At 59.2% G+C, this 22,053-nt stretch overlaps 2 protein-coding genes across 5 annotated transcripts; both read left to right on the forward strand.

Annotated features, from left to right (window-relative positions):
- The first annotated feature begins 3,122 nt into the window (after positions 1 to 3,122).
- Positions 3,123 to 9,027, forward strand: LOC104639123 (extracellular serine/threonine protein kinase FAM20C). Its single transcript, XM_075742869.1, has 10 exons — positions 3,123 to 3,601; positions 5,107 to 5,282; positions 5,370 to 5,448; positions 5,937 to 6,029; positions 6,213 to 6,328; positions 6,648 to 6,828; positions 6,953 to 7,062; positions 8,424 to 8,505; positions 8,646 to 8,705; positions 8,793 to 9,027. The coding sequence occupies exons 1-10, from the start codon at positions 3,123 to 3,125 to the stop codon at positions 9,025 to 9,027; spliced, it is 1,611 nt and encodes a 536-aa protein (XP_075598984.1).
- A 2,199-nt stretch (positions 9,028 to 11,226) lies between these two features.
- SUN2 (Sad1 and UNC84 domain containing 2) lies at positions 11,227 to 21,861 on the forward strand. 4 transcript variants are annotated; one of them, XM_075752475.1, is made up of 18 exons: positions 11,227 to 11,306; positions 11,874 to 12,059; positions 12,638 to 12,810; positions 12,957 to 13,091; positions 13,264 to 13,359; positions 13,550 to 13,643; positions 13,864 to 13,934; positions 14,200 to 14,324; positions 14,694 to 14,924; positions 15,010 to 15,087; positions 15,175 to 15,218; positions 15,674 to 15,839; positions 15,925 to 16,152; positions 17,219 to 17,303; positions 17,413 to 17,528; positions 17,706 to 17,873; positions 18,291 to 18,383; positions 18,498 to 21,861. In XM_075752475.1, the coding sequence occupies exons 2-18, from the start codon at positions 11,932 to 11,934 to the stop codon at positions 18,609 to 18,611; spliced, it is 2,145 nt and encodes a 714-aa protein (XP_075608590.1). In that variant the 5' UTR covers positions 11,227 to 11,306; positions 11,874 to 11,931; the 3' UTR covers positions 18,612 to 21,861. The 4 variants fall into 4 exon arrangements, with proteins under 4 accessions (XP_075608590.1, XP_075608574.1, XP_075608582.1 ...); XM_075752459.1 differs by having other exon boundaries at positions 11,230 to 11,306; positions 13,264 to 13,357; positions 13,545 to 13,643; XM_075752467.1 differs by having other exon boundaries at positions 11,231 to 11,346.
- The last annotated feature ends 192 nt before the right edge of the window (positions 21,862 to 22,053 follow it).

The following is a 22,053-nucleotide window of genomic DNA, read 5'->3' on the forward strand; positions in this document are numbered from 1 at the left end:
TTTTCCACAAGAAGTTACCACGAAGAAGCCAACCCATCTTAGCTGGTTTGCATGCCCATCTTCGGCGCTGTATGAAAAAGCACGAACCTCAGCTTCCCAAAATTCAGCTGCGCGTGTCGTAGCTCGTGCTCTGAGGCAAGCGCTCAATAAGACAGATCAATTTTCCTGCCTGTTGCAAGTTGAGCCATGCTGCGCTGGCCCCTGTGTGTTAGAAGAAAGACTCGCCCTCCTTTTGCTGTGGAACTGGCGCATTTTCAGGCACGCCTGTAATTCGCAGGGGAATACGGTTCATGGATCAGAGCTGATCCCTTGTCCTGTGTTTTCCCACAAGAGACCCCCTCTGAGGCTGACGCTTTGGAGCCTCTAGGGTTTATCTGCTTTTGACTATAAAATTGCAGTCTCTTGGAGGAGAAATCTCTGAAGTATTTTACCTTAAAAATTTTCAGCAGAAAGCTGGGGAAGTTGGCAACAGGTGGCTCGCTATTGTGTTCTCTCCCTCTTGTTTCTTGCCCCCTGCATCTTGCTGCCCGTTACCCATCAAAGCATCAAGGCTGAGTCAGATGTAGAAAAGGAGATGAAAAACACAGGGTGATGCATCGCTGCCAGCCAAAACGACCCTTTCTGTCTGCCCGTCCCAGAAAGCTGCGATAGCAGCTCAGAGGGCTGTGCTTCATGACTTCATCCCTCCCTGCTGAGGGGAGATGGGCGACATCATTATCAGCTGCTGGGGAGTCCTGACTCAGCGCCAGCAGTGGAAATGTCCTCGGATGTACGGATCCTCCTCTGCCCCAAGGGTGACTCGAACCTGCTGGGAAGGGAGGAAGGTGCTGGGAAGATGGAGGAAGAACTGGGAGGGTGGAGATGGGAATAAAGAGGTGCAAACTCAACCACTTCTCTGCGATGATGTCATGGCAATAAGGTACATCAACATGCTGTCAGGCGATCCGGGCAGGCTTTGAAGCTCTTCAGCTTTTTCCTGTTGCTGTGGGCTCGTGTCTGAGTCCCCGATAAAGCTGTTGGTTAATATTTAATGCCGGCATTGAAGTGCTAAGTGTGGCAAGTGCCCCACCTAATCCCCCTGGCTCTGCTGTCCAACAGGATGCTGAATCGGGACAGGGAGGAGGATTGTGAACTCCCCTAGCCCAGGGATGGGACTCCCAGTCAGAAGGGGGGCTTCAGCCTGTAGGGTCCCTGTCCCCATCTGGCTCTATGGCATGGGAGGGACGTTTCTTCCTTCCCCTGTCCAGCTCAGTTTGGAGCTGGTTTGGGGCACTGGAAGGAGGGGGGTCTCCGTCTCCCCTCGCTCTCTCACGGCTGGCTCTGGAATAAAGAAATCTGTGGCCCTGCTGTGGGAGCTGAGCCGAGCTCCTTTGATGCAAGTGGTTAGCACATGGGTTTTGTTGGTGGGTTTTTTTTGCTAAGCAATGACCTAATGATCCCGTGTTCCAGCTACAATCCCTCCTAGGCACCTTCTTTCCAAACCCTACGTCCGGACTGGATCCAGCAAACCTCTCAGAGCAAGACGCCGTGTTCCCTTCCCCGGGGGAAGCCATCTGTTCCCCTCCGCCCGGCTCCTTCTGCAGGGCTTCGAGCTCGCCAGCCGGGCTGGAAAGCTCTCCTCCTCCTCCTCATCCACCCCGCGCCCCGGATCCCCTCGGCCATCTTGTTAGCGCAAGGCACGGGGAAGGGAACGCAGGGCTGGCTGAATCTGGGGCGGCTGATGGTGTCAGCCGGAGGCGGTTTCCAGGCAACTGTCGCGCCGTGGGACACGGCGAGTCGAGAACACTGGGAACGCTGCGTTCTCGCCGCGCCACCTGGGAGGGGGCTGAGCCCCACATGGACAGAGCCAGCATGGGAGGGTGCGGAGAGGGCAGCACGAGTGAGAGGGTAGTGCAGGGATGTGGCAGAGGAGGGGGCTCCACCATACGCCATCCTGCCCACTGCTCATCCTACCCTGTCTTGCTTGGACTGAGGATGTCCAAGCTGGCTGCTTGCACATCACGCAGCGAGGAAGAACCGCATGATGTACAGGATTTCATGTGCCCTCTGCATCCTTTGGGAAACTGAAATGAGGAAAAACATCACTCTGGACTCTGTACCCAAGCGCCCAGGCTTGTTGCAGGTGGTCCCGTGCTCCTCTGTTCCTTAACAAATCCAAAGCTCCCTCTGCACAAGTCACCAACTGTTTTTGCCCATGCAGCCCAGCTCTGTGTCCCTGGATGTCACTGGAAAAGTGAATTTCTTGTAAAAATTGGCTGCCCTTCCCTTCCACAAGCTGCCAGTCCTCTCCAGTGCTTGGTAGGTCCCGCTGCCCATCCGTGCTGATGCCCAAGGCAGCAGGCAGCATCCCCCCTGCTGCCTGCCCACCCGCCTCCCCTGCCTGCTTCAGAGACCCTGGGAACATCCCTGCCTGCTTCAGAGACCCTGGGAACATCCATGCCCATGAACCTCACCTGCCTGGCAGCCCTTTCTTACACTGCCAGCCCAGCTTTTCCCCTCCCAGTGATGCTGATCCTCACATCACCTTCATTTTACCTAATATGAATTGTTTTTGAAAGGGGAATTGAGTACAAGTGATTTTGAATAGATGGGAGAGGGTGATAACATTGCTCTGGCTGAGCACCAGGAGAAATACTCTCCTGGATTACGAGCCTGCGGACATGATGGACGTGGGGAATGGGTGCTGCAGAGGGGCAGAACCACTTTAGTGCCCTGAATACCAAGAAATGTTCTGCAGCCCTGTGGGGGTGCCAGCACGGAGGGACGGGATGGTGCAAGGGTTACCTGCAGCCATCTCTGTCCCCGAGCCAGTTTTGCGGCTATTGGTTTGGAACTTGCCCCGTTCACGCTAACCTTGGCAGTGCCAGCTCGCCCCTTATCAGCGTTGATAAACCCCACCGCAACCCCCATCCTGTCCCGCTGCTGGCCCGGCGGTGCCGCCTCATGAAGTGAGAGATCTTTCTTCCCCCGGCTCTGCCCTTGCACCCATTCCTTTTTTGCTGCGATGCTCTAAATCCAGGACACCTCACCCCTATTTTTGCACGGAGGCTGTGGCCACATCAACTCTCTTTTAGCCCCTGGGTGGGTGCCCACCCCTTGCTGAGCATCTTGGGCAAGGAAGGATGCGGCGCCAGCTGCAAACGCTTTTGCAAAGGAAATTTAAAGTTGGCCTCCTCTTTCTCCTGCTCTTGGCCCTCCTGGTGCACCTGGCGATGGATTTGGCTCTCCCCGCAGCCAGCAGGCCCTGCGGCTGCGATGCGAAAACACCGAAAGCCTCGGGTCTCCCATCAGACAGCATCATGCTGGCCGGCCCCAAAAAGCTGAGCCTGCGAATCCTTCAGGATTTCAGCGGCAGCAACGGCTCCTTGGAGAAAAGCCCCCGGCTGCAGGGAGCAGGGCCACACACAAGGGCTGGAGAGCCGGGGGTCCAGCGCTGGCGCGGAGATGGAGATGCAGGGCGGACTGAGGGATCAAAGCTGGTGGCGCTCTTTGAGCATCCTCTTTACAACATCCCAGTCCCGGAGGTGACAGAGAAAGACAAGCTGTTTGTCGTCAACCCCATGGAGAAGTTCAGCCTGCGCAGCAGCGGGAGTGATGAATGGTGAGCGAGTTCAGCCCTGGCTTGCTTTTGGGGCGTCTGTGGGTTTCAGGGGAGAAGAAGCAGGGATCAAACACGTCGTTTCTCTGCATAGACCAGCATCCCGCCCCAGACAGCCTCCGACTGCTGAGCGCGCTCTTCTTGCGCCTCAAATCCTCTCTGAGCCCTGAATTTCTGGGCTGCTACCTGGGAGTCTGTAGCACAAGGCAAAACCAAAGGCTGCTCTTGAATTATTCATAGTATTATGTAGGGTATCTTTTAGGTCATCTCCTCATCTCCTTTCCTTCCCCAATGCAGACTCTAGCCTTTGGTCTCTCTCTCTATATATACATATGAGGAAGTCCCCACTCCAGATTTCCAACCAGTTTTATCCCCCTCTCCTGACATGTTGGAGATGCAAAGCCTACAATGTAGGTTATCTCTAACCATGAGACTGTTCCCACCCCGCATTTCGCAGGACATCGCCTGACCTCTTTAGGCTTGGCTGTATGGTGAGCTCACCACTGCCGGCAGCCTATTTTTGTCACTGGACTACTAACCTCTAATTAGGAAGATATTAAAAGCTTTAGCATCGATAACGCATAGCAGCTTCCTTACAGAAAGCACACCTTCCAAACACGGTGACTGCTAAAACTGGGAGAGAATAAAAGCTGGTTTAAGAGCTGATTTCCACAAATGGGCATTTGCCTTGTCTCTGAGGAGCACCTTGCCTATGGATAACCATGAGAGATGGGTCTGGTTTGATGAAATTGGGGCACAGACTGTATTTTCCTAGAGAGAGTGAGACGTGGATTTGGGTTATAGATGCCCTGGGCTGGACTGTCCCATTGCAGTGCTGGTGGGCACTGGTGCAGAGAGGGGCAGGTACCCCCAGGAACCCCCCTTGAATGCTAGCAAACTGCAAATTTTCAGGAGGTATAGAGACAGGGGTAGTGCTAACCCAAACTCATCCCCCCCCCCCCAGGGGAAATCAGGAGGGTGCGATAAACCCATGTAAGAGCAACTGGATATTGAGGGTGGGAGTTCAGGTCGGTGCTGGGGATGACTGGGAAGACCCTGCTCTTCCACCTCTGTTTTACGGACACATGTATGTCCCCAGTGAGCATGTGGGTGTGTGTAGCCAGTTGTATTCCCAGGACCTAATCCCTTGGGGAAATATGACGAGATGAGCTGCCTCGGCAGGGAAATAAAGGCACAGATGAGAGGAGCAGAATCAGCCTGGGGGTTTTCTCATGGAGGATGCAAGGGAAGCCACCAAGCCCCCTCCGGCTGTGCCAGTGGGTCTCCTCGGCCACCAGCCATGGGTGGGACCTGCCGGGGTGCCAGGAGCCCCAAGGAAGGGGCATGGGGCAGGGGGTTTTGTCACCATCCAGGGCTTGTGCTGGGCCTTCCCCCTGCCTTACCCTCCATGCACCAGCTCCTGGGAAGGGCCTGGGGATGTGGGACCTGTTCTGTCCCAACTAAACGCTGTTGTTGTTGTTGGGGTGGCGGTGGCTGTCGGGCTGCAGGGTCAGCAGCAGTAAAGCCGAGACGCTCCTCCCGACAGGGAAGACGGCCTATGACACCTACCCCACCTGGCTCAAATTCCATGTTGGCATCAACCGCTACGAGCTGTACCCCCGCCGGGACCCCCTGATGCCCACCCTCCTCCGGGACTTGGCCACGCAGAGGATTGTCAGCTCAGGTACCACCTCCCTGCCTGCACCCATGCCTGCACCTCTGCCCCCCTGCCTGCTACCAGCCCCCCTCATTCCTATGTCCCCCCTTCCAGTCCAGAAGTCCGGTGGGACCCAGCTCAAGCTCATCATGACGTTCCCGAATTACGGGCAGGCCCTCTTCAAGCCCATGAAGTGAGTAGAGCCGGGGACAACCCCATACCCCACCTGCACGGTCCCTTTAGGTGACGAGGAGCATCTGGAGGAGACCACAGAGGGAGAAATGCTTCATGCACTGCCTGGCTTTGGCCCCCCCACCCCAAAATTGGGGTAAACGGGATGGCCCCCCTTCCCCTTGCCTTCCCTGGTGGTGCTTGCATCAGGCTAGGTGCAGCTTGTGATGGGGTAGTGACCTCCAGTGGTGGAAAGAAGAAGATAGCCCAGGAGGACCATGCAGTCCGTGAGGGCTTCCCAGCCCTTGGGTTAGGAGCACGGGGTGCATGGGGGCCTAGCTGGGGAGGGTTTGGGGCCACACCACCCAGCCTGGAGCAACTGGAGGTGACCGGGTCTGGCTGCATCTCTGGTGGCATCCGTGACCAGGGCAAGGGCTGGTTCGGGGCCAAGCCTGCACTCGGGGTGACCCCATCCGTGGCCATTGCCCCCACTTTCCCCTCTCCTCCCAGGCAGACCCGGGACCAGGAGACCCCCATTGACTTCTTCTACTTCTCAGACTTTGAGCGGCACAATGCGGAGATTGCAGCCTTCCACCTGGACAGGTGAGCACAAGTTTTGCATCCAACTCTGCCCTAGTGTGACAGCGAAGTGGCAGAGAAACTGCTCCTTCATCCCACCACTTCCTCCCCGTTGTGAGGGATACCTTCACCTCACGGTGGTTTTAATAACTTGCTGTGAAAACCAGATGGGGTCAGCAAGAAATGGTTCCAAGTTCTGTGTTTCAGGATCCTGGATTTCCGGCGAATCCCCCCAGTTTCTGGCCGTTTGGTCAATATAACGAAGGAGATTCGTGACATCACCACGGACAAGAAACTGGCCAAGACTTTCTTCATCTCCCCAGGTGAGCTTTCATGCCGTCCATCCTCTCCTGTGGCCACCTGCATGGAGCTCACCTGGAGCTGGCTGACCCTGCCCTGGCTCCCCCTGCGCCGGGGCAAACCGTCCCTTTGGGAACTGCTCCAGCTCCCCCCGAGTTCCCTGCTGTGGGGCTCTGGTCTTCAAGGCCTTCTTGCCATTGGTTTGCTGGTGGCATGTGGCCACGGTGCGTGGAGCATCCTCACCCAGTCGCCATGCGGCCATCACCGGATTACCCCGCATGGGGGTAGCAGGCCAGCTGCCCTCCTGCTCTGCATCAATGTTCGCTTTGTCCCCACGGCCAGCGGGCAACGTCTGCTTCTACGGGGAGTGCTCCTACTACTGCTCCACTGAGCACGCGCTCTGCGGCAAGCCGGACCAGCTGGAGGGCTCCATGGCTGCCCTGCTGCCCGACAAGACCTTGGCCAAGCGCCGCTCCTGGCGCAGCCCTTGGCGCCGCTCCTACCACAAGAGCAAGAAGGCTGAGTGAGCTGGGGCATGGGGTACATGGGGGGAACGGGGGGCGTGGGGGAGCAGAGCCATGGGATGGGATGGGATGGGGCTACTCCACGGCCACTCTCACAGCCCCGGCCCCTGCCCCTGCCTGCAGGTGGGAGCTGAACCCCAACTACTGCGCTCAGGTGCGAGAGACGCCGCCCTACGACAGGGGCCATCGCCTACTTGACCTCATCGACATGACGGTCCTTGATTTCCTTATGGGTGAGCCCTGCTGCGCCGGCGCTGGGGCTTCAGGGGTCCCTCGGGACCGAGAGGCCCAAACGGCTCCGTGTCCCATGGTACCGCACCCTGCGAGGTCCTGGTGGACAACAAGCTCTCTCTGAGCCAGCAGTGTGTCCTTGTGGCCAAGAAGGCCAATGGCGTCCTGGGGTGCATTAAGAAGAATGTGGCCAGCAGGTCGAGGGAGGTTATCCTCCCCCTCTGCTCTGCCCTAGTGAGGTCACATCTGGAATATTGTGTCCAGTTCTGGGCTCCCCAGTTCAAGAAAGACAGGGAACTACTGGAGAGAGTCCAGCGGAGGGCTATGAGGATGATTAGGGGACTGGAGCATCTCTCTCATGAGGAAAGGCTGAGAGAGCTGGGTCTGTTTAGCCTGGAGAAGAGAAGACTGAGAGGGGATCTCATCAACACTTATAAATATCTAAAGGGTGGGTGTCTAAAGGAAGGGACCAGACTCTTCTCAAGTGGTGCCCAGTGACAGGACAAGGGGCAATGGGCACAAACTGGAACACAGGAAGTTCCATCTCAATATGAGGAAAATCTTCTTCACTTTGAGGGTGACCGAGCGCTGGCACAGGCTGCCCAGAGACGTTGTGGAGTCTTCTTCTCTGGAGAGATTCCAAACCTGCCTGGATGCGATCCTGTGCAACCTGCTCTGGGTGATCCTGCTCTAGCAGAGGGGTTGGACTAGATGATCTCCAGAGGTCCCTTCCAACCCCTGCCATTCTGTGAACCTGTGATTCTGTGAATCTATGAATCTGTCCATTGGCCAAACCACTGCTCAGGCTGCAGAGAGCTGTGCTCTTACCCAAAATGAGAACAAAGGTCTGTGCCCATACCCTGGGCAGAAGCCAAAGGACGAGAGATGCCGTCCGGGAGATCCCAACTAAACACCCTGGGAAGCGGGTGGAAGCACCTCCCAGCAAGCTCCCACGTGTGGCCCCTGGGGAGCCGGGGCTGGTGGTGCTGCTCCCCAGGGTTCGTGCTGCCTCTCCCATCCCCAGGGCCGCTCCTTCCTCCCCGTGCTGTCCCCCCGCCATCATCTGACTTGGAGAGCTTCCCGTCTCCTCATCCCTGGCCGCCGCAGCTGTGTCTTTGCCATTACTTCTGCTCCATTTGCCGCTGTTGTCCCTCTGCGGGGCTGCCGGGCTAAGGGGCCTGGATGCCCTGGGGGCTCTGCTTTGGTGCCCCCATGGCCATGGCCACCACACCGGCACCTTAGAGGTGCCCCCAGCCCTTTTCCCCAGGCTCTGGGTTTTGGTCTTGCACCAAGAGGGTGCCCTGTATCCCTGCTCCCACCTCCTGGCCCACCAGCTGATGGCAAATTTGTTGCTCCACCACAGGCAACATGGACCGGCACCACTACGAGACCTTTGAGAAATTTGGGAACGACACTTTCCTGCTGCACCTGGACAACGGCCGTGGGTAAATTGGAGGGGGTGGGAAGCAATCCTGGGAAAGGGGTGAGGGGAGATGGCAGGTCTTGCTGAAACATGCCCCGCGTTGGGCTCTGAGCCGTGAGGCGATGCCGCCCTGATGCCCGCTGATGGGCTTCTCCCTCCCAGCTTCGGCACGCACTCGCGCGACGAACCGTCCATCCTGGCCCCCCTCCAGCAGTGTTGCAGGTAAGGGGCTCCCACCGCTTCCCCCCGGGGACAGCCATCGGGAAGAGTCACCCTGGGTTGACACTTCTCTCTCCTTGTCTTCTTCAGCATCAAGAAGTCGACCTACCTGCGGCTGCAGCTGCTGGCCACCCAGCCCTACCGCCTGAGCGACCTGCTGCGGGAGGCGCTGGCCACCGACCCCCTGGCCCCCGTCCTGGCCGAACCTCACCTGCGGGCGCTGGACCGTCGCCTGGGGAAGGTGCTGGCGGCGGTGGGACGCTGCCTGGCCAGGGCAGCCAGCCCGGAGGAGGTGCTGGTGGATGACGTGGGGTCACGGGTCTGATGGGAAGCTCGGTACCCCGCTGGGTTGGGGTGTTTTGCCAAGGGCGATAAGGGCACTGGCGTGCAGCTCTGTCGGTTTTTGGCAGAAAAACCGACGGAGCCAGTGGTGCGATGTACCAGGAAAGCGGGCGGTAAGGATAGCCAGGATGGGGAGGGTATTTAAATAAAAAGGTTGGCCCAGTGGAGAAGACACAAGCTGAGATCTCCCCTAGGGGGGCTGCTTCCCCAGCCCTGGCCTGTCCTTGTGTGCCTGGATGTGTTGCTTCAGCCCTCCAAAGCCTTTTAGGAAAGGGTAGGGATTTTTCCTGCCTTTCCCCAGCAAGAGCTTCCAAACTCAAGCAGTTGTCAAGCTCCTTCTTCCCCCCCCCCCCCGGCCCCCGCATGGCAATGCCCTGGTGACCCCCAAAAAGAGTGCTGAGGTGTGGGGAAACTGAGGCACGAGCTCCCAGCCACTTGCCGCTTATCCCTGCCCCGCTCTTCCCATGCCCACCTGAAAACCCCCACGGCTCCAGCATCGCCGCCTCCACTGCAGCACTGGGGGTACAGCAAGGGGTACAAGACCCACTCCTCCCCTCAGCATCCCCCCCCAAATCCCCTGGGAACCACCACCAGCTCCCTCCCCGCCTGAAAAAGGGGGCCCTTGGGAGGGAATGGATTGACCTGGGGCCACGCACCCTATTTAGTGCCCGGTGGCTCAGCACCCAGCTTATCCCCTGAGCCTCCCAGGGGGGTTAATCCGCGGCAGGGTTACGTCAGCCGGGGCAGGTGCCACCGCTACGGGCACCGCCAGTGTCCCCGGGACGGGGCACGGGGTTGGCGTCGGCATGGCCAGAGATAAAGGTGCCACTGGGGAGAAGAGATGTCCCCTGGCCTGGCCGGTCACCCGTGGAGCGATGGGAAGCCACAGGAAAGAGTGAAAAAGGGCGGCTGGCAGGAGATGGAGCTGCCCTGGAAAAGCCAGGCAGAGATTTAGGCCAGAATAAAAAATGGGCTCAAAAGGGAGGGGAAAAAAAAAAAAAAAAAAAGGAGACAAAGAGGATCTGTCTGTGTTACACAACGGGGCCAGGGACTCTGAATCGGGGTTTGTTGCGTTGTGCCCCCCACCCCCCCGATGCCGGCAGCACGTCCTCCTGCCGCTGCCCCGGCTTGCGCACCAAACCCCGGCATGGGGAGGAAAAGGTTTTGGGGCTGTTTTGCAACAGGTTACTCCCCTTCTGCCGGCTTCATATTTTTTAACCCTTTCTATATAGGCCTTTTTGCTGCCATAGCCAAAGCCAGCAGTGCCGTTCCCACCCCACACCCCACAGACGCAGCCCCACAACTGTGTCCAGACACAGGGGGACGGTTCCGTTCCCCCCCCCCCGCCCCCAAGCCCTCCCCCAGGCAAATCTTTTTCCGAGGCATCATCAGATTTAGAAACCACGGCGTGGGAGGGTGGCTGTTTTCTCAGCCCGGCGAGTTTGCACAAGGTCCCGGCCGCACCGTTGCGAGCTCAAGATCCCACGGGAGCAGCCGGTTTGGCTCACACCCCCATGTTGAGCCGGCCCGGCCGCCTATGGGGGTAGAGGGATGGTAAGGGGGTAACGTGGTGTCTGAGGCCACGGGCCTGGGGAGCAGCAGAACCCGCCCGCCCGGTCTAGGCGGCGTGGGTGCCCGGGCGTCGAGCGGGGCTGCCCCCGCCGCAGGGACAGGTTTGGCCATGCTGCCGTGCCAGGAGGTGCGTGGGGGTGCTGGGTATTTCCCACCCCACCGGGGCTGGCAAACTGTCCGCCCCAGCAAAACTCAGCACCTGGGAGCCCCTCCGTTTTGGGCAGCATCACCCACGGGACCTGCCGGGGGGCCTGCCTTCGCCTGGCAGCGTGGGCTGCCTGCGGCCCTTGGTGGGCATGGGAGGGGGCGGGGGGACACCTGGGGCTGAGGCATTTGGGGACCAGCTCTCCTGGGCAGCTGGGGGGCAGGGATTGGTGCCCCCATCGCTGCCCCCAAAATAATAATGATGATGATGATAAAATTATCCAAATAAAATAAAATATAATAATAGTAACACTAATACTAATGCAAATGCTAATGCTAATAATACTAATAAAAAGGGGATATCGAAGAGGCCCCTAGGGTGGGGGGGGGGGCACACCGCCCCCCCCCCCACGGAAGCGGCGGCAGTCCCGGCGGTCGCGCGCGCGCGGTGCGGCGGCGGGGGGGCGGGGGGGTAGGCGGGGGCCGGGGCCGCCTTCCCCTGCAAAACAAAAGGGAGCGGAGCGGCGGCGGCAGCCGGGAGGGACGGTGGGGGTTCTGCTTCTGTTTTGCTCGTCGCGTGTCGCCGGTGGGTTTGCGTGGGGCGGGCGGGGGAAAGGCACGGAGGGTTTTGGGGGGCGAGGAGTTGCGGGCGGGTTGACTCGTACCGGGGCTGGGAGCAACCGGGGCCGGAGGGTGCTGGGCCGGGGGGGGGGGGTGCGGAGGGTCCGGCGGGGCAGTGGCTCCGCGCGCGGGTGGGTACCCGCGTGGGTGGCCCGTGGGAGGGGAAGGAAAAGGAAAGGAAAAGGAAAGGAAAAGGAAAGGAAAAGGAAAGGAAAAGGAAAGGGGTTTACGACCCTATAAGGGGAGGCGGCAGCGCCAGTGGCAGGGCGGGCGGCCTCCTCCCGGCCCCGGCCCCTCCCGGTCCTGCCCCGCCAGTGCCCCTCGGCGGGCTCGGAGCACCCCCAGCCGCACCGGGCACCCCACGGCCGCCTGCACGGGAGGGGGTTTCGGTGTGTGCCGGGACCCCAGGTGCAGGGGTGGGTCCCCCGTGAGTGGTGTCTCTGCAGGTGGGTCCCCTCCCACTGATGGTCTCCCCTCTCCCTGCCCCTCCAGGTGGACTGTGACCCCCCCAGGAGGCCTGTGACACCCCCACCCCCTCCGTGCCACCGCCATGTCCCGCCGCAGCCAGCGCCTTGTCACCACGCGCTATTACCCCGGGGATGACGATGCCACGACCAGCAGCAGCAGCAGCTCCCTGCTGGGGGGCCAGCAGCTCCCTTTCAAGGAGAGCAGTGGCAGGTTAGTGGGGTGCAGGGGTGGGGGGGGGTCCCCCTTCCCAAATGTGGCTGGGGTGCTCCATTCCACATCATGGACTGGGCACCTTTCTGGGGAGGGTGGGGGGGCATCGGGCCAGCGTGCAGAAGGGAGAACGACGGTGAGCTTGCTGTGTTTTGGTATGGCTGTCCACGCTCCGGCAACAGCCCTGTGCTCCCCACCCCTGGGACCTCCCTGCGCCAGCACGGGAGGCAGCCATGGGTGGCTCGGGGTGGCTGTGTGCCTCTTCCCAGCCGCAGCCGCCTCCAGCTTGATGGCGGGAGGGAGGTGTGCTGCAAGTGCCGGGCCGGAAAACCGCAGCGGTGTGAGCGGAAGCGGTGCCGGCAGCTGCCTAGAGATGGGCGGGAGGGCCTTTCGCAAAGCAGCGGTTGCACCCCCTGAAGCCTGCCACCATCCAGTGTGGTGGGGGGTGTGTGTGTGTGAAGGGAAGTGATGCTGGCCAAGGGATTAGGGTGAATTCCCCATTTCTCCCCCACAAGTGCACCGTGTCCCCCTATCCCATAACCACACATAGCTGACGAGCCCGTTCTCGCCCCTGGCAGGACAATCAGGAGGAAATCAAGCAGCACGAAACGCCTCTCTCCCGCCCCCAGCACCCAAACCTCCTACTACAGTGAGTCCATGATGAGCGAGTCATACCTGGGGGGCAGCCGGGGCCTCGCCGCCCTGGGCAGCTCCGTGCTGGACGATGCCCTGGACAGCAGCACGTACTGGGGTGAGCCCTCCCTCCTGTGGTGGCCAGGGACCTCCCTGGGCACCTGAGGGGTGTTGGGGCAACCCCCTGCGCTGGTTGACTGGGTTGCCCCCTGTGGGGTTGGCAGTAGGTGGTTTCTCAGCGGGGACTTTGTGTTTTGGGATCAGGTGGGGAGCTCTCCACCAGGAGGAGGAGAGGCACAGGGGACACCGAGTCCAGTAAGATCAACGGGCTGCTGGAGAGTAAGACGTATGACACCTATGCCTCTTCGTCTGGGTATTCCTCGGAAGATGACTACACTGGTAGGGATGCACCAGCCCCTCTGTGGTGACAGGGATGCTGGGGGAGATGTCCCTAAGGGTGTCTAACAGCTCCCCCTGCATGCCACCCCCCTGTGCAAAGCCTTTGCCCTGAGTGACACACAGGGATGCAGGCGCCGTTTGGTGACATACTGTCTTGCTTCGTCCTTTCCAGGTCGCTTATACTCAGGCCAGAGTAGCTCCGGGTCAGGGCTCAGGACCGCAGCCTCCCGGGTGGGCTCCTTCCTCTGGCAGGTGCTCACCTCCCCGGGTGAGTGGAGGGTTGGGGAGGGAGGTTCTAGCAGCATCTTTCTTCCCTGCCAGCACCTCCACGCCCCACATGCCGTGTGTGCTGTTCCCTGATCGGTGGAGGGGTTTTATCCCCCTGTGGGAGCATCCTCAGGGACGGAAGGGACATCCCTGCTGTGACCTCGCCTGAGGCTTGGTTTCTCTCCTGGCAGTTTGGTTCGTGCGATGGCTGTTCTCAGGGCTGGCAGCTGCCTGGCACCGCCTCACCGGCACGGCTCCCCATCTGGGCAGCGTCCCCTTCTCCAGGTGAGCGTGGTGGTGGGACACCGGGATGGGGGACACATGAGGAAAACCCACAGGACCCTGGAGACAGGGTGCCCTACGGAGCCCGGCACGCGCGGGGTGGGTGTCTTGTGCCAAAGCCTGTCTGGGCTTTGCTTTCCCTGTGGCCCCCATCCAGAGGAGCACTGCGGTGGGGGAAGGTGGCTGCTGTCCTACAGGCGCCTCTTTCTTCTCCTCGCTCCAGGCGCTACCCACGGCTGAAGAGGTCCCTGCTCCTGCTGCTGCTCCTCCTGCTCCTCGCTGCTGCTGCCTACGGTGAGTCGGCCTGGCTCCATCTATTGCCCAGAGACCTGGGGCAGTGCGGAGCATCCCACTGCTGTACCTGGGGAATGCGATGGGATGGCCCTGAGATCTAGTGCTCATGGTTCATGGTACCCTGGTGCATCCGCACCCCTCCACTGGGACCTCCTGGTTACCCCAAACGATGCTGATGGTTGAACCTCCACACGTCCACCCTATCCACAGCTACGGTCCATTACCAGCCAGCTGTTTTAACTATCTTGTTCCCCTGTGTGCCCAGGAGCTTGGTACTTCTACCCTTATGGGCTGTCGACGCTCAGCCTCCCCGCATTCCCGTGGTGGGGAGCTGGAAAGCATTCCTCCTCCGACGTGCCTGAGGCAGGGGACCTGACTGCTCTGGACCAGGTAAGCCTTGGTGAAAGTGCAGTGGTGGCCCAGGTGGGGTGAGTGCCTCACAGGGAGAGCTGGGACAGTATGGTCCATGGCTGAAGGAGCCCTTCCAGGGGATGAGGAAGTGGTGGACGATGGGGTAAAGGTGGCTGCACGCTGGTGGAAATGGTGGATGTGGCCACGTCACTCTCAGGGTGTCCCAGGGATGAAGCACGGGGAACATCTGTCTTCTCCTGGGAAGCAGCAGATGAATGAGATGCCACTGACCCTGGGGACTGGGTAGCATGGGTCCCTTTTCACAGGGATCCCTGTGGAGCAGACAGCCCTTCCGGGGGTCTGCACCTCCCCAGGGGGCTGCACCATGCCCTGCCTTTGCCACCGCAGGGGCTGCGGGGAGAGCACCGGCTCCTGGCTCGCTTCCAGGCCCTGGAGAAGCGCTTCGAGGCACTGGAGGCCGAGATGTCACGGTGGGAGCTGCGACGGGGGGCGGCAGCAGTGGCAGCAGGGGGAGAGACACCCCCGGGGGACGTTCTGGCACTGCTGGAGGGGCTGGTGAGCCGCCGGGACGCAGGGCTGAAGGAGCACCTCCGCACCGACATGACCAGCCACCTCCAGGTGAGGGGTGGGGGTGACACTTGGGGAGATGGGGGCATGCAGGGCCGGGCTCTGATGTCCCCCTCCCCCGTTCCTCACCCTGCAGAGTGAGCTGGATGCCTTCCGAGCTCAGGTGCAGAAGGATTTAGACGGGCACCTAGGGAAGATGGCACAAGCCTCTCAGGTAAGGGGCTGAGCGTGTGGTGGTACCCGGGCAGGATGTCCTCGCCGCCGGCATCGCAAGTCTCACCCCTTCCCCTTCTCCTGGCAGGATATGGAGACACGCTTGCTGGAGCTGAACACGGAGTGGCAGAGGTAATGCTGGCTGTCCGGGCAGAGCCACCGCTCTGTTAGGCGCAGGCAGATGGCAGGGGGAAATCCCTACAGCGAGGCTTAGGAGAGGTTTCCAGGTCTGGTTTGCTCGGGGCAAAGGAGAGGTTGAGAAGCACAGTCTTGATTGGAAAGGAGGGATGGATATGTGGGTGTGTTGACAAGAAAGTGCCCTGGCTGGCAGCGGGCGATTGCAGCAAGTGACCTTTGCCACCGTCGTTTTGCATCACCGTGAGGAACGTGGCCCTTCAGCTGAGGGGCGAGCTGGGGATGCTTTTCCATGGGATGCAGTAGAAGAGGTCATTGCCACAGGAATTAAAACCATTTGGGGCTGGAGGTGGGGTGCGGCATAGGCAATGGGGGCCGAACCTCTTCCCCCAGTTTGTAGAGGGGAGCTGGGACTGTCGGCACACGATTTTGTTGCGTTTCTCTCGGCACAGCTCGGCACAGGAGGGCCTGCGAGGGAGCTTCCAGCAGGAGGTGGGCAAGCTGGAGCAGGAGGTGGCAGCGCTGAGGAGGGAGCTGGCCGGCCTCAAGTCAGACCAGGAGGCGATGGGGAAGCACGTGGAGGGAATGCTGGAGCAGCTGAAGGCGGTGCGGGCTGACGTGAGTCCCCGGTCCCCACCCTGTTTGGCAGAGGGAGGTGCGAGGGTCTGTGCTCTCGGGCTGAGCTCTGTCCCCACCGTTTCAGGTGGAAGCGCAGTTCCCAGCATGGATCAGTCAGTTCCTGTCGCAGTCCCGGCGGGATGGCGCCGCTGGCCTTGTCCTCCAGCGGAAAGACTTGCAAGCGGAGCTCCAGGCCCTGGAGCGTAAGATCCTGGCCAAAGTCTTGGAGGACCGGAGGCTGTCGGCAAGGGATGCTCTAGGCAGTATCGGAGTGGCCCTGCAGCAAGGGGGAAGTGCGGGGGTGACGGAGGAGGTGAGCGCTGGCCTGAGCCCCAGGGACATGATGGTGACCACAGGGGTGGGATCGGGGGCTGTGCCCCATTGCGTGTGTGCGGGGGGGGGCTGGGACACATGCCTGGCAGATGGCAAAGCATGGGATAGCCATTACAGCTGGGACGTTGGTCCTGGGCTCACATCCCACCTGGCAAGAGTATGCCTGAAACTTCTCCATCCCTTCTCGCCGCCAGCCTCCCCTGGCTGTGGCAGTGCCCTGCCCTGGAAGGGGTCACAGACGGCGATGTCCGCGTGCCTGCGAGGCTCTTGCTGTCTTAAAATCCAAGTTTCTGCTCGTGCATCTTTCACCCATAAGGCAGGGCAGGTGCCAGCGAGGTTTCCACGGGTTGAGCATCTAGCTTCCTCCTGTCCTTCAGCAGTGCCGCTGAGTCATTTGGGGCAAAGCATTTCAGCAGAATGACACCAAGGGAAAAAATGAGCCTGCTTGCTTTGGAAAGAGTTGTTGGCAATTCCCTGCAGAGGTAGCGGAGGGAGGGATCAAACTGGGATTAGCAGTCCCCGCAGCCTGTGCAAGCTTCACGCGCGCCGTAGAGTTTAGACCCACAGCGGTGCTGCAGGATCGCAGCTCCCGGGTTTGGGTTTGGCTCTAGAAGGATGCTCTGGCAGGCATCCCCTTTTCCAGAAGGGAGGAACTCCCATCAGTCCTGTGGGATGGGGTAGGAGGGACCAGCAGACGATGCTGAGGAGTATTGAGTGGGCTGTCAGGTTCTGTCTGGTACCTGCTGGGGGACACCACTCCTCCCCTGGGGCCAGCCCCTCTTTTGGGATGGGGATGGGTGAGCCCAGTGTGCCTGGGAGCTGCCCCTCCACTGCACAGCTCCTCTCGTCTGAGATATTTTTAGCAACCTCTAACGAGGCTTCCCAGCCAAACACGTGTCCTCTCCTTTTTGCCACGGTGATTCATCCCCGGCTGTTTTGTGGGAAGGCCCTTGCGCCCTCTCCATCCCCGCAGGGTGGAGGCGGGTGGGGGGCAGGATGCCCGCCCTGGCCCTTCACCCTTCCCATGTCCTCTGCTCCCGCTGCAGCAAGTGCATCTCATCGTGGGCCAGGCCCTGAAGCGCTACAGCGAGGACCGCGTGGGGATGGTCGACTACGCCCTGGAGTCGGCGGGTAGGTGCTGGGGGGCTCTCACCCACCCGGGATGAGTCGGCCATCCTGGGCAGGGGACCACAGGGTGCTGGCATGCAGCTTACCTTCTGCCCTCCCCTCTCCGGCCCAGGGGCCAGCGTCATCAACACCCGCTGCTCGGAGACCTATGAGACACGGACGGCGCTGCTGAGCTTGTTCGGCATCCCCCTGTGGTACCACTCGCAGTCCCCCCGTGTCATCCTGCAGGTGGGCACCCTCGGGATGAGACCCCACTGGGGGGGGGCAGGCTGGTTCTCACTTGGGTTTGGTGGGTTTTATTGGGTTCTCGCTGTCGCTCCAAGCAAGTGGCCAGGCTGATGTTGGGGAGAGAAAAATGGCACTGATAGCGATAACATTGCTGGTGTCTCGCTCCTGCACTCGTAGCCAGATGTCAACCCTGGGAACTGCTGGGCATTTCGTGGGTCCCAGGGCTTTGCCGTCATCCGCCTCTCCGGCATCATCCACCCCACGGCCGTGACTCTGGAGCACATCCCGAAAGCCCTCTCGCCCCAGGGGACCATCCCCAGCGCCCCCAAGGACTTTGCTGTCTACGTGAGTGCTGTCGCCTGGAGCTGAGGGAGTAGGAGGGGGACACGGTGGGAGGGTGCCATGGTGCAGGGCGTGGGAGGGGAGGGCCAGCGAGCCCCATACATGGCTGTGGGGTGCTCTGGGAGGTGGGTGTTATCCTGAAGAGGAGGAAGAATCAGTATTGGAGGGGGGAGAGGGAGTACCAGGCTTTAGGAAGGGTTTTGAGGGACACTGTGAGAGAAGGGATTGAGTAGGTGTAACTCTTGGTCTTCCCCCTCCCAATCCTTCCCCACTGGCCCCTGTCCCCACTTGTCTGTTTTGGCCTGGAAGAGCAGGAGTGGGGGCCAAGCGCACTTGCATCTCCCTCTTCCACCCTGGGTGTGCTCATCACCTCTGGTTCTCCCTCTCTGACCACCCCTGGTTCTCCCTGCCCCCTCTTAGGGCTTGAAGGAGGAGGGAGAGGAGGAGGGCCTTCTCCTGGGGCAGTTCACCTACAACCATGACGGTGACCCCATCCAAACATTTTACTTGGAGGTAAGCGCTTTGCCTTTGGAGCACCCAACCCCGAGAAGAAAACAGGGCTCCTGGGGTCTCTGAGACCTCAAGAGCTCTCGAAGGCTCAGGTTTTTCCTTCCTCCTCTCCCCAAGGGTGATGGCATGAGCACGTACCAGCTGGTAGAGCTGCGGGTGCTGAGCAATTGGGGCCACCCTGAATACACCTGCATCTACCGCTTCCGCGTGCACGGGGAGCTGGCGCACTGACCCCTGGCTCTCACGCGGGACGAGAATGCTGCCGGGCCGACAGCAGGAGGGAAATCGTCCGGTTTGCCGCTTCGCACGTAGAAATCCTGGGATGCACCAGCAGCCGCCCCGGAAGGAGAAGAGCTGGTGTTTAAGGGGTGAGGCTTTCACTATTCCAAGGACCTGGGTGGTGAGGCAAGAGTGTCACACGTGGATCCTAGCGCAGCCTGGCTTGTTTTCAGTGCGTGTCGGACATTTTAACTTTTTTAAGCTAATTTTTTTATCGGGTCTGCACAGCCCCTTGTCCCCGTTGCCCTGTTTCTCTCTGACGGTGTGCCTAGCGTTGCCGGGGCTTGGGAAGGGGGTATGTAATTTTGCGATGTGCTTCACGCGGGCTTGGGCGTGATACGGCGTACGGGACCGCAGTGACCGGCTCAGTGCTGCCGGAGTAGGAGGGGAGCCACCGGTCACGGCCACCGAGTCTCTCCCCTCCACACAGGGTCATTTCTCCTGCCTTGATGTTGGTTTAGGTAAAGATCTCTAGACCTCTGATGCTGGGCTGGCAGAGGGGAAATAAGACAGTATTAATAAAGTATTACCATAAAACTAACGGTTTGGGGCAGCAGGAGGGGAGAAATTCAGCATGCGTTGGTGGCAGAGCCCGCCCTGGTGCTGCCATCCATTCGCTCGAGCCCTCCTGCCGCTGGTGGCTGTGCTGGGTCTTGGCAATGCTGTTAGACCCCCCCCCGCCCGGGGTGGCCGGCTCCCCGGTGTTAAGCTTGACGATGTTATTGAAAACTCCTGTCGCCTGCTTCTCCTTTTGGGTTTGTTCTGTGGTTTTTGTTTGTTGGTTTTGTTTTTTCTTTTTTTTTTTTTTTAAGGGGGGCGGGGGGGGGGTATTTTCCAGTTGGGGTGTTGGGGACTTTTTTTTTTTTTTGGTAGTAACAAAGGAAAAAATATTTTTTCCATGCAATTTCTACTTAACCGGAGAATGTTATGTGGTGCCGCTCAAGCGAGTGGCTTAGATGCGGAGAGGAGTAGAGCTTTGTTTAGTAGGAGAATAGCGCGTGAAGTAGGATAAGCTAGAATAAGATAAGCAGAACTGTTTAAAATAAGGGTCATCAGTGGCTTGGTAGCTGGACCTGGGAAACAAGGTTCTTTTTGGACTGCTGCTTGCTGGGGTGCCGGAGGCCCTCCTGCCCTTCTTGCTCTGAGACTGCAACATGTGACTGTGGCCTCTGGCTCACGGCCACATCTGTACATAGGCGACTGCAGCGAGCAGGAGCTGCTGCCCTGGTGCTCGGCACAACTCTGTGCCTCGGTGGGCTCTTGGGTGGGAGACGGGGCATAAGGGAGAGCGCCTTCCCTGGGGGTTGTGGGTGCCACCACACTGCTTCGCCCCGGGGGGGGCAGCAGGGCCTTCCGGCACCTGCGGTGCTCAGGGCTGCCTCCGTCACCTCCCGGTCCCCCATGGCAGATATCTGGCATGGGCTGATCTGCTTTCCTTTGGAAGGGTTCCCTTTCCCTCCTGCCTTCTCCTCGCTGGCACGGCTCAGCAGGCATGTAAATCCTGCCTGTAACCATCACGTGATGGAGGGGACCTGTGGCGGGGAACCGCAGGAAGGATGTGTGGGGACCTTCCCTGGGCTGAGGAGTGCCAGGGCCATCTGGCCACCGCACCTCCTGGCTGCCTGCAGCACACTTAGTTTAGCTTATGTTCGTGGATGGTGTTTATAACCTCCATGTTTGTCTTGCGTTTTGTTGAAAGAAAAGCTAAAGGGCTCCTGTTTAGTGTTTCAGCCCTGTCCGATGCTGGCGTCGTCTTCCCCTGGCACTGCGAGCGCTGGGGGGAGCACCACGAATTGCTTCCCACTCTGGTCTCTGCTTGAAGCTCTGTAGGATGAGGGGCATAGAGGAGAGAAGAGGAAGGGGCTGAAGAAGTGTCTCCCTTCAGCACGCCCTGATGTATGCTGGGCAGAGCCCGAAGGGAGGGGGATGATGGCAGCACAGCCCTTCTGGAGGGGTCTCCTCCAAGCAAGGGCACAGCCCCTTCTCCGTCAGGTTAAAATTTCCCCATGGAGCCTCCTTGTAGAGCTAGGAGGCCCTGCTGCCGGGAGAAAGCAGACACGCAGCCCGATCCAGTGACGATAAATTCTCTCCTATATTGAGCGTAGTCTTAATTCTTGGCATCCACAGCCAAAGTTATTTTAAACTTGTCTACAGCTGCCTGCTTGCTTTGGAGTCATGTCCGTGAGTGCCCTGCACACAGAGTTGTGCTTTTATGAATGCCTAGACCTGTCCTGGGCTCGGTAGAGCAGCTCCTGTATTTAATTGAATGATAAAGAGAGCAGAGATGAACCCCCTTCCCCAGGGGTTCTTTGGCTGCTGGAGCAAATGCCATAACCATGAGGCTGGAAAACCCCTTTTCATCTCCCTTCTGGCTCCCTGGCCTGTGGGTTGGGCCATCAGGGTGGATGATCTCTTGCTAAATGAGGTGTGCTGGTGAGAGGTGGGAAAGGGGGAGCTCTTTCCCCAGGGAGGGAGTTGGAGGAGGGTCTCTGCTCCTTCTGTGGGGGTGTTAACCACTAGCTCTGGGGCAGGGAGCATTTGGCTTTACAGGGTGAGCTTGCACTGTCCTTTGGAGATGAACGTCTCTCCTGTTGTGGGTAAAACCCCTTGGAAACATAAGTGAGAAGTCACCCAGGGGGTTTATACTTTTCTCTAGAGGGTAGTACTGGTTTCAGAGGCCTTACATGAGGATCCCCAAGAAGACATGCTTAGGTTACATGTGGTTTTTCAGCTCCCAAATTCTGCATCAGTACCAGCTGCCCAGCCAGCTGCCCAGCGCCAGCAGCAGCTCACAGTATTGTTGTAGTGCTTTCTCAAGCTGCAAAGGAAGAGAGGGCACATAAAACTGCTGCTTCAGCACGGTGCATCGCTGCCCAGGGGTATTTAATCCTTGTGCTGATGCAGAAGATGAGCCTGGTGAGGCAGGAGAAATGCAGAACAGCTGTCAGAGCAGATTTCCCTTATTTACTCCCTTTCCCTCCTCTATTCTCTCTTTTCCTTGGTTTGCCCTACACACGTGTTATGACCTAGCCCTGCAGAAACAGATGGTTACAGGCAGGAGACAAGTTTGTATTTGATGCTGTAGCCTGTTGCAAATGCTGCACTGTTTTGTTCATTTTATTTTTTAATCAACAGATTGTAATTTATGCCTATGCAAGAAAAAAAAAAAAAGACCAAGACAAATAAATTATATCAAAACTGCTCTGAGTTTTTTGGGTGTTTTGCAGATGAATTTGCTGGTGGGAATGATGCACAGCTAATAGATAGCTCTTCTTCTTATGTATTCTCATAGCAAATCCTTATGTTCTAGCCTGACATACTAACTCTAAGGTCAGCAGTTTTCACCTTGTCATAGAGCAGGCTCTGGATTGCAAAAGCTGCTTGGAGCAACGAT

Source organism: Balearica regulorum, chromosome 1 (genome assembly GCF_011004875.1).
Source record: "Balearica regulorum gibbericeps isolate bBalReg1 chromosome 1, bBalReg1.pri, whole genome shotgun sequence".
In the NCBI taxonomy this organism is placed as follows: domain Eukaryota; kingdom Metazoa; phylum Chordata; class Aves; order Gruiformes; family Gruidae; genus Balearica; species Balearica regulorum.